This window comes from Vanessa cardui, chromosome 11 (assembly GCF_905220365.1).
Source record: "Vanessa cardui chromosome 11, ilVanCard2.1, whole genome shotgun sequence".
NCBI lineage: Eukaryota > Metazoa > Arthropoda > Insecta > Lepidoptera > Nymphalidae > Vanessa > Vanessa cardui.
Genome location: NC_061133.1, coordinates 6,302,787 through 6,314,880, shown reverse-complemented (window position 1 = coordinate 6,314,880; position 12,094 = coordinate 6,302,787). Strand labels below are relative to the sequence as shown.

Sequence of the window (12,094 nt, the reverse complement as noted above, 5' to 3'; positions counted from 1 at the left end):
TATATTTTAATGACTGATTTCTAATTGTTTATATTGTTGAATTCAGGAAAATTAACAGTTTTATGGTAAAATTTATCATTACAAAAAAACTTATCCCTCTTGCAGTAATTCATTCAATATTAATATAGGATTAAACATATGGCATAAAATTACTTTATCCAGTATAGATAATGAGAATTAATTGTATTTGTTGATTTTATTCATATTTTGCTATAATTGAGTTTAATATATTTGACAATAAATATTGATAGTGTAAATTATAGCAATAAATTAAAAAAAAAAACTGATAAAAAAACGTCACGTCACTTCAACACGTCATGTCAATTTTCTGTTGTCAATAGTTTCTATCGTCAAGATTTGAGTCAAGTGTTGATTGTGTGACTTAAGTATTGATATTTTGAAATCTTGCATTTTTAAGCTCGATCACAAAATATATTTATTGTGTAGTTCATAATAAGTTATATATTAGTGTTAAATACGTAGTTATTAGAATATATATTGAAAGTGTTAAGTCATGGAAGCGTATGAAAGCGTTATACTTGTTAAAAATGAAGTGTTCGTTTTTAAAATACCTCCAAAAACAACAAATAGAGGATATAGGTCAGGAAAGTGTGTTATTGAATATAATTTAACGTAACAAATATTATATAAAATATGAAACTTTTTAGGGCAGCTGACTGGAATTTACAAGAGCCGCATTGGACGGGGCGTATGCGTCTTGTTACAAAAGGCGATGAGTTGATAATGAAGTTAGAGGATAAAACTAGTGGTGAATTGTTTGCGAAATGCCCTATCGACAAATACCCAGGAGTAGCACTCGAATCAGTTACTGATAGTTCACGCTATTTTGTTGTTAGAATACAGGATGACAATGGTATGTAACAAAATGAGAGCATCCTGTTTTTAATTTTTTTTTTAATATATGTTTACTACCGAGTAATTGTCTTTATCAAGTCATGTTTTTTATTGTATTTTTTATTATGATCATGGTATATTGTTATACAAAAATGTCTTTTATTTTGTTATTTGTAAATATATAAGAGATACATTTGTTAGATGTGATTAAAGTGTATTTTAAATATAACATTTTAATTTGTATATTACAGGCAGAAGTGCCTATATTGGCCTGGGTTTTGGGGATAGATCAGACTCATTTGATCTTAACGTAGCTCTTCAAGATCACTTCAAGTGGCTGCGAAAAGAACAAGAAGGTGAACAAGGGCAGCAACAACAGCTTGATCTAAGTTTCAAGGACGGAGAAACTATTAAAATAAACATGAAGATAACTGTAAGAATAAACAACAAAATACATATAATTTATTGCATATCTTAAATTCTTATAATAATTAATATTTGTTTACATTGTCTTCACATGCACCTTGAAAATTCTTGTCTCTTAACAAGGAAGTTATGAAATATGGAAGCACTCCAGTTGTTAAAACAACATTCATGATTATATAATACTATGTTATTACTGAATTTTTATATTTTACGGAGGTACATATACTATTTTTTCTTTCTTTATCAGAAAAAGGATGGTAGTGAAGGGAGTAGACCTCGAAGGGCTGGTGCTACTAGTGTTGGCGGCCTGCTTCCACCACCCCCAGGAGGATCAAAGCTGCCTCCTCCACCTTCTCCTCAACATGTGCCAAATCCATTTGGAGCCCCTGCTGTACCCAATACAGAATGGGGAGACTTCAATTCAGCAAGGTAATTTGTTTCTAACTTTTTGCAGCCATATTGCAAAATGTTTTTGTCATTTCAAATTTTTAATTTTTAGAACACTTTAATGTAATAAATTATAGTTAGCAGTGGCTTGTCGCTATTAGGCCTATAATAATGATTATGATCCAAGTTTCAGGTATTTTAACGTATCATTATAAAGGTTTAATATTTGCCATGCCATCTTTATGACAATGTATCTGTCTGTTGCCACTGCTCATATGGTAATGATGTAAGATATAACCATTTCTTGAATTCCATCAGCATCAGAAACAGATGTTATATGATATATCCCTTATACCTGAAGTTACATTGGCTTATTTGCCGTTCAAGTCAAACAACAAGTAGTATGTAATATGATGAGTAAGTAGGTAGTTAGTACCTATATACCTAAAACTTGCTGTCATAAATTCCTGCCAATCAAGTAAAATTGAGGTTTTATGTCCATATCAAGTATCTATCTTAATATCTTTGTCTGAATTGCAAATTAAAACATATTTTATTACTAAATATATATATGAGCAATTTCTTTGTTCAATACTTTGTTAAATGCTAACTAGTTTTATAGTATAATTAAGTAATTATTTTAGTTTACTTGTTGGGCTGTATTATTTATACATATATAAGTATAGACTTATAATATATATTATATGACCTTAAGACTGCAGTTAAAAATTAATATAAATTAACCATAGAATTACTTTATCACAATAAACAAGTATTTTATTAATTAAAAGAATGTGTATTTATTTAATTCTAGCTCTGCCAGCCAGCAAGCAAAGCCTACAACTCCTGCAAATCAGCAGAATTGGGTGCAGTTTTAATTGTAAAAATGTGAAATTTATGTCTATATTAAGCAAGTGCAATGCACAATACTTATGAAACTTACTTAAATGATTTATGACATATCCATCACATGTTTTCTTCACTAGATTATGTTAAATTAAATAATAAATGTATATCATGCTTCTCTTCATTAGTGATTTCACAAATGTATTGGAAAGGCAACTTTAATTGTAACACAAATTAAGTAACTTAACATATTTTAAGCTTGTATTGTATAAACATAACAATTATCATTCAGAAGTATCTATACATACCTTAGTATGCTGGAAACTGCCTTCTTAATTAATCTGTTATGTTTAGATGCTTAAAATTTAAATAGTTCGAAGTATAATTTAAAATAATAGCATTATATATTTCTGTTTGACAATATTAGTTTTAAATTCCATTTCAATAAATCAACACTGTAGGTATTTAAAATTTATACCTTGCCCATTTTTAGTAGTGTGTTATTGTATTATTATAATAAAATTAGTTTAAGGTTGCAAAAAAACATTTAATAACTTATATTAGCTTGATTGAAACCGATTGTATCATTTTCGTTTTTCATATTAGTATCTACATACTAACATTCCTAATCCTGTTTTGTGATATTCTTGCTAACAATATGATTAATTATTATTATAAAGTACACATCATACAAATATAGATCGGATAATTTTGCTCAGCACTAATACTTAACTTTATGTAAACTTTGAATATTTATATTGTTGAGGTCTTTTTTGCTATTTATTTAGATATTTCAATGCAAGACGCGATACGCTTTTCATATATGATATTTTGAGAAAAAAATTGACATAAGGATCAGATAAATAATTTGAGAGCATACATAATACAACCACACTATTTATTAAAGCATTTGCAGATATATCATCGGCATAATGCTTGGTTAAATGTATTAGAGTTAAGTTCAAATTTATATACAATTTATTTCATATTATTATAAATTAAAATAACAAATTGTATACTAACAATTCTGTATCTAAATATATACAATAACTTTATCGGTTCCAAGGTAGCTTTCATTATAAAATGTTATTTTTGATTTATCATGTAATTTAACTAAAACACTAGGTTAATTAAATAAAATGAATACCAGTTTCGAATTTCAAATGATAATATAATTGTTATCATCAGTATCTGTACATGTTGAAACATTTAAATAGTATAATGTTACTCTTATTTATCTATAAATAATGTAGTTATAGATAAAATTATGGCTCTACAATTTATTGTTATTCAATGTTGTTAAAATTCTGCATGTCATAGACAAGCTCTATGTAAATAGCTTATTAAGTGATAGACGTGTGATGTTGTACAAATGTTATTTTTTGTAATAAAAATAGATCTGTTTTGGCGTTTTATTTGAAACATGTACAAATGTAATAAATCAATGTAGTAGCTGTTTACGTCTTTTTATTTTCTTTAACAGAATTATACAACATGAATTATATAAATTGATATATTAATACTTGAATATAAATCTCAATCACACTTGATTAATTGTCGTTGTTAATAATTAGCTTAGTGAAATGTTAAGATTGTAGATTCTTCTGTAAAAAGTCAATAAGTATGCTATGTGTATTATTAAAAATGCAATCAAGTAGTTTTTTATTTATATTTTATTTAATTCTTATTTATTATAAAATCAATATTTTGCCCCAAGAAAGACTATCAAGACAGACAAAAATGTTTATATTGCTGCTTATGTTATAAAATGTTGTTATTGCTCCTATAAAACTCAAACACAATGTTGTGGTTATACATTAAATTGTTGTAAATAAATCGCATATAAAAATCACAATAATATCCCATATAATATTAGATAAAATTGTCATTAATGACAGTTACTTTAGTTTGTACACATTGTTTTCATAAAAATGCTGTGATACCTTGCCATTTAACACTTAAGGTTGAGGGTTGAGCCAAATGGACGAGCATGCTCTTGCCCCCAAATATTGCGTTCGTCACTGTTCGGTGCCAATGAAGCTGGTGTCATAGGGCAATCGCTTTCACCCTCGCTATTTACTACTGCAACAAAGAGGGCAAAGCTTTTTTAGAGCTTTTTAGAAAGCGTAATCGACCTTCAGAAATAATTCTTACCGATATCGTCTCCAGCTGTTACAAATTGGAACATTACTTTTTTGGTAACACGGGCTGGAGTTGTACATTTACGTCAGAGATCATTTCCAACTAGGTACAGATTTAAATGAATTTTAATGAATTTAAGAGCTGAGATGAACTGATGATTTCGGATTCAAACCCAGGCAAGCACCACTTAATTATGTTTATAATGCATCTCGCCCGGCGGTAAAGGAAAACATCGTGAGGAAACCTGCATGTGCCTTTTTTCGTCGAAATTCTGCCACATGTGCATTCCACCAACCCGTATTGGAACACCGTGTTGGAATATGTTCCAAAATCATCTGCTCAATAGAAGAGGAGGTCTTAGCCCAGCATTGGGAAAATTACTTTACTTTTTTTACTTTTACAGATTTAATGTTCGAGATCGTATACCACCACGCCGAATGCGAGATAATGACCTCCAACAAGCTGGCAGCGTGACGCTACGATATTGTAGGTTGAATTATGTCAAAGTGTTGTTTATAAAGCATTACTATTCTATCATATTTAGAAGTCGAGTGGACCCAATCACATGGCTTCGATCGTGCTACGGTCATATGCTCCCGAGTTAGCGGTTTTATAGCGTCTTCTAAGGCAAACCTACATATTAGGTGCCGTCCTGAAGTACAGGAAGACTACTTTGGTGCATCCGATTTCTAAAATATCAATCGCTCAGACCTGTCTATTATAGGCCTATAGCCATCGCCTACTTATTCCTTAAGGTAATGGAATTCATTATAAACTGCCAGCTTTGTGGTACCTAGAAGAGTACTATCGATTGATTAGGGACTGCCAGTACGATTTCCGTCAGGATCGATTAGTCAATGATATTTTAGTTTCTTTCGAAGCTTACTATGCACTCCCATGGTCTTCTCTCGAGATTATGCAATTGGATCACCAGCAGACAGGACCGCCGCTAGCTGTTTTATCGCCCGCGTGCAATACTTATTATGCCGCCCTTTTTGCTGCAAAACGCATAACGCTTTTCCTCCACATGAGGTGACGGGCGGGGGGTATACCCATTAAAAAACAAGCGGTATCCTGCCACTCCGTTTTTTTCAGGGGACGTCACGAGATCGTTTGTGACGTCCTGACCGTAGGCTCACCTCTGCGGGGCTCCACTTCCTAGGGAATTAACCCGAACACTTATGGCGGTAACCCCGGTAACTAACCCCGGTACACTTATGGCGGGAGAAGAAGATACCTTCTCCCAGTCTTCTTCAGCAAAGCGTGTCACCAACACTGTTCCCACGGTCCCGTAAGATGAGAGCCTTGTTACCAGCATTGAGGGAGTCCACCAAAATGGATGCACCATACAATGCCATAGAGCGCACGCAGGCAAGTTGTTTCCGGTCCTCCTGCGTCGGAATTGATGAGCTTCAAGATGAGTTGGACAAAATGTTGTCCGAAGCTCCTCGAGGGGACGTCGGCGAGGTCCATGGATTAGGAGGGCCTCCGTTTTAGTTACAGAGACCCTCAAGCCCAGAATCTCGATTCAATCCACCGTGAGCGACACCTACCGACACCTCAGCTAGGCCTAGACTTAGCTGAGGTCAGTGCCCGCAGGAGCCAGTTAAAACCAACGTTCCACAGTATTGGACCGAGAACCGACGCAGCTTCTTACACGCCGGACAAGTCCCTTCTCAAAGGATCACCCGATCCTGGAGGTATGCCCCAATGGCCTTCTGAGATAGGAAGGCAACTCGTGATATCGAAGTACATCCCCTAAACAGGACGACGGCGAGCTAGCGAGTCCAGCGAAGACCTGCTGATGATAAGTAAAAATATAAAATATAAAACGCCAAATGTATAAATGTAAAATATAAAAGGCTATCATTACAACATGGATCTTGTAAATTAATGTAAAAAAAAAGAAAGGTAGACTATTGAAGACGTTCGCCACGTTTGGTGATACCGCTAGGACTATGTTCCCTTGAGCCACCGCCTCCGTTGTCCAGGTCTTCAGGGTGTTTTAGGGCATCGATGGTTGAGTGATCCGCCCTGTTTCCCGGAAATAGCTCTCCGACCAGTCGCAGAAGATCTGGCGGTAGTGATTCCGTAACAGGAGCGCCGTGTGTCCGGACCTTCTCTCGCAAACCACGATAGGGGCACCCCTATGTGACCCTTTTCAAGCCCATTAAAGGCTCTTCCTTTGCTCTCTGTTTACTTATAGCCTTTTCTAAATCCTTTTTTCAACTGGCGATGTGCGGCCCACAGCTATCCCTCTAAGTTTGCGTTGAGCCCGTTGCGCTTGAGACAGCGAACGTATGACCTCTGCGCCCGGTTCGACGTCACGCTCTGCTATATCCAGCAACCACCAATATACCTGACGGCGCGATACCGGCCTTCAAGCCTTCCTATGACAAGGCCCTACTACAAGTAACTGATACCTAATCTACCAATTGAGATTTATTATAATTGAGAAGAAAGCTTAAAGGGGATTCTCCTAACTGCGACAGTACTGTTTTTCAGAGGATAACAGACGACGGACTTTTAACTTCACTCAGTACAATATTTTCCATGCTTTAAATAATTTATTTTACTTAAGGATTTCTTGGTATTATAATAATTACTTGAATTAGGTACGTGATGTATTGCTCAATTTGCCGCCTCCTGGACCTGTCAACGGTGCTTGCTCTCGGAAAAAATAATGCATTTTGGAAATTAATTTTTGTCCGGAATTTTGGTGTTTCAATAATGTTTTTAATTATCTCATGTCATTTTACGAAATAAAGTTTTGTGTAAGATAATTGAATGCTAATTTCTATATCATCATTCGTTTGAATGTTATCTTCTGTCTAAAAGTAAAGGGAAACCCTTTGACGGGAAAAGGGCGTTTTAATCGTTTTCCTCATTAATTATAAATGAAAAATAATGACTACTCGGACGAAACGGATGATTATTCAGGTCGGACATTCTAAAGGCATATACATGTATGGGGTTAGGGTACTTATATTTATTTCATTATAAATAGATTTAGATGTGATTTAATCTTTTTTTAGTTACTTTAGGATTGATGTATCAAACCAAAAACGTTATTTTATACATTTTTGTTATATTTACAATCTCCACGATGTTACCAAAGGGTAACATCGTGGAGATTTTGATCTTCCTGTGTTCCAGAATGTCTTTGTGCAAGTCTCTCCGGATAGATATCACTCACTCATGAGATTCCATCAAACACTATAGTTGTGCGCTGGTTTAAAGAGTGAGTGCATGTGGCATTATAAATATACACGGGTTTGGTGACCTATCACCGTCTCTTGAGCCGTTTGTTTGTATATTATAAAATAAAACACCATAAAATGGATATATCTATAAATAGCTAAGAAATTTCATTTATTGTAACAATTACATCCGTAGGATTTAGAGGTTTGGACCAAAAAACGAGTGGGAGATCTAGGACAATGATCTAAGTAGCAGAGGTTACTAAATTAAATTATTCTTTTTCAAATTCAGTGAAGAGTTTTTATCGGGGTCAGTCGGGGTTTAAATACCAATAACCTTCCTTATTGTATTTTCTCTGTAGGAACCCCATGATTGCGCCATTTCTTTAAGTGGGCTTCTCGCTACTACATTATAATGTTTGACGTTGATTTATCTAATGAGTATGAAGTTGTTTCTTCATTATTTATCTAATATTGAATATTACTTTTGTGACACTAGTTGCAGTAAAATCTAATAATTACCGATACAGGCGAAGCAATGTACAATATTAATCCAAATCCTGCCTTTGTTATTTGGATCGACTAATGTAGAAGGCATCGTCTTTAATGAATAATAAGCTAAAATGGAAAAATCCATCGTTAGAACAACAAGTCTCAACTAATGGCATTTGCTTAAATAATTAATTAACACGTACTTACGTATATATTGTTATTATTTTTCTTTTGAAAAAAGCTGCTCTTGTAGCCAGTCTTGTAATTTAATAAGATTGTTATGATATTCATATTTTTGGTTTTAAATTCATTTGCTATTTACTCCCGATCTTCTATAAGTACTAAACTTCTAACTAAGCTTAAGATTATTTTTTTATTAATACATTATTTACTTCTTAGACTAAAATAGAGTTAATTTTGGACTTTTCTGGTACTGGGAGCCAGGTGACTTTAGAAGAAGTTAGTCTAAGAGCAAAGTGGCCATTTGGAAAGGTACTTTTAGAAAGTTGAATATTGTTATGATCAGTAACTTAAAAAGGAAATGAACTCTCCTCCCTGCAACTAGGGTATAGTAGAGTAAATACGCAGATGGTACAGAGTCAGCTACGGTAACTTAGTGCTACTCGGTATATTTGGTAGTAATTACTGCCGAATGTGCAGGTATAAAGTATCGTACATGATAATAAATGATATTTGACCAAGAATTAATTCTCCTCAAGAGATGAGGTCGATCGCTGTCCTATAGGGTACCACTGGCTACTTTACAGAAATGAAAGTCTTAACAATACATAAATGCCTTATAATTTCTAAACTTTAAGGCGTCTGTGTACTTTAATCCGTCGCTACGGCAGTATTGATTGCTATTGACTATTATCCAGGATTTGTGGATATCCCTTTAAGGTTAATAGATGTGTAAACTCCAGCTTCTATCTATCTCCGTAGCTACAGTGTTTTAATGAGAAATGAGTTATTAACGGGGCCGTCGATATGAGAACACAATAACATCTTTAGCTTTCTAACAGCTGATTTCAAATAACCTATCTAGTTTCAGTATTTAAAACGAAATAAATAGATACGAAAATATATTCTTTTGCCTTTTATGAAACTGTCCGTTCTCAGGAGGACGAGAATAGCTTACTAGAGATAAGAACGCTTACATAGGTAAATAGTGCTCACCAGCACCTTCAATAAAACTTTCATATTACTCTCGGATAGACATAGTTGTCTCTAGAACTTAGTTAAGAAATCATGGTATAAATTTTGCCTTCTTAAGACACTTATGCCAGTACGATTAAATGTATTGTACTGTGAAGTTGTTTTTTGGAGTCTCAATAGCCGTTACTATAAATATTTACAAAGAAAACTGAAAAGCAAAGTTAAAACTGTCAAAACTTTTCGTTTTGTTATTGACTTCGTTGAAAGACATGGTAATTCAATTGAAACATACCTTTGTACATAAAATATCTCATTAATCTATGATATGACAATCAAATAAAAAATAAATAAAACTGGAGTATGTTTTGAGTGTGACATTTTATCGTTGTTATACCGAAACGAAACGTTCAAAGAAGCTTAGATAGGTGAGAGGGAAAGTATCTAATCTAGTCTTCTAGTCTAGTTTGTTTAAGATAGATAATACTTATCTTTGATAGTAAAAGTAAAATTAAAGAAACATAGTCTTTACTGATAATCGGGTATGGTGATTTATCCGTAATCTTGGATTGGTATGAAAATGCCGTATTACACACGGAGATAAACTACCCCGCTCTTTTGTAATGTATCGTTGATAAGCTTACGAATTTCGCTAAGCTTCCTTTGACCTATAATAAAGTCGTATTAACGATGATATTCTTCCAGTCCGGCAACCTTTGTTCTACCTTACGATCGATATTCAATCCGAGCTCGTTTTATTACCGATTGCGGAAATCGCACGATTAGAATATGTACTCAATTTTAGTTCTCTTCTATGTATTCAACCACATATGTGAAATGGGCGTTAAATTACCAATAAATTGAATGTGAATTTGTGTAGGTATTTGCATAAACGTATTATTTTCATATGATACAAGACTAGATTATCAATTCGAATGGTAAAAAATCTCAGGTATGTTCGTAAATTCTTATTGATTGGGATTTATTATAAACATTTTGATTACCTATTTAATTATGGAAAATTTACACATACACTACTGAGTATGAATGGGGCCTCACAAACCTCCAGACAAAAGTTTTAATTTATGTGTCATTATCCATTAAGAGATTTATTCTTTCGTCGAAGAAAGAAAGACCAATAAATGAAATAAATATAGAAATAGCATAATGAGAATGCGAATAGTTATCGTTGCTTTACACAGAGGACTTATTTTTTATATGAACCTAATTCCTTCGGGCAGAATAGTACTGAATAAACAAATGATTTGTATTTAATTTAATCCTCTAAGAAGACTCTAAGGTAAAGTAAATTGCAAGTGAAAAGATAAATATCAAATAGGTCGTATAGGTTACTTTGTATGGAAATTATTATTGGGATTATAGTTCGACGTAATAGATTTATACGTATCGATATAATTGAGGATAAAGGATTTATTTTTAAGCCAAATACAATATACTAAATATATTATTTTTTACTAATTTACCTACTCTAGATTGCTTTATACTTTTCATTAAAATTCTGTTTATATTAACAATGAAAATGATCTATGCCCGCTGACAGTGGACGGGGATGAAAGAGCTTAAAGCTTTGGGTTTGTTTAAAGGGATTTAAGTTCCCCACGTAAATTTAAACATACTCGTTATCATAACTAGCCAATAAGTTGCATTTTTAGCATTTTACAACACATTTTATGACTCACAACGTATTGAGGGTTTATTTTATACATCTATGGGCGAAACCCGGTACCATCACGAGGTCCAATAACTCGAAAACTTATAAATAAAAACCAAAATCTCTTAAATTCATAAATATAAGTTTAAGAAATAAATATATAAATATTGGACAACATCACATACATTATTCCGATCCCAATGTAAGTAGCTTAAGCACTTGTATTATGGAAAATTAGAAGTAATGACGGTAGGAACCACAAAAACCCAGACCCAAGACAACATAGAATGAACTTTTTCTATATCGACTCGGTCGGGAATCGAACCCGGGACCTAAGAGTGGCGTATCCGTGAAATCCGGTTTATATATAAATGGTGTGCACTAGTCAAATCAATATACCTAATAATAATAAATTATTGGCTTCCTAATATAATATCTATATTTGTAATTTTGTAGTAAAAAATAATATTTTGTATGTCCAAATAATTTGATTTTTATTGATAGTCTAATTTGCCACTTTTAAAATTATTCAAAACCGATTTTGATGGCCAAATGAAGATAAATCAATATTTTATTTAATACATTAAAAAACATTTTGGATAAAAAAGTCATTAGAACGTAAAAATAATATGATAACATCAATTGCTTACATATAACATTAGAAGCGTTAAGTGGAACATATGTAAAATGTTAGAAGTAAACACATTATATTACGATAACATTGGTTCCATACGGATTGCGTGGGTTTAAATAACAATTTCGGCCTACGGCGGTAATACTTCAAAGACAAAATACATTCATTCGATACAGTTAGATTTATTTTATATATACTTAATAAACACGAAAATTATACAACATACTTATTTAATAAAATAAAAAAGGTATTTTTTTAGTCATTGTTATATTGGTTCATATGGTAAAT

General features: G+C 32.9%; 1 protein-coding gene across 1 annotated transcript; it reads left to right on the top strand.

Annotated features, from left to right (window-relative positions):
• The first annotated feature begins 323 nt into the window (after positions 1-323).
• Positions 324-4,179, top strand: LOC124533667 (NECAP-like protein CG9132). Its single transcript, XM_047109086.1, has 5 exons — positions 324-600; positions 669-874; positions 1,107-1,288; positions 1,529-1,710; positions 2,483-4,179. Exons 1-5 carry the CDS (start codon positions 515-517, stop codon positions 2,544-2,546), a joined length of 720 nt encoding a protein of 239 aa, XP_046965042.1. The 5' UTR covers positions 324-514; the 3' UTR covers positions 2,547-4,179.
• Positions 4,180-12,094: the final 7,915 nt, after the last annotated feature.

Bases quoted from the DNA above. Each gene is read 5' to 3' on its own strand.
- LOC124533667 (XM_047109086.1), top strand. From the start codon at position 515: ATGGAAGCGTATGAAAGCGTTATACTTGTTAAAAATGAAGTGTTCGTT. The intron at 601-668 runs GTCAGGAAAGTG...GAAACTTTTTAG, and splicing joins ACAACAAATAGAGGATATAG to GGCAGCTGACTGGAATTTAC. The intron at 875-1,106 runs GTATGTAACAAA...TGTATATTACAG, and splicing joins TAGAATACAGGATGACAATG to GCAGAAGTGCCTATATTGGC.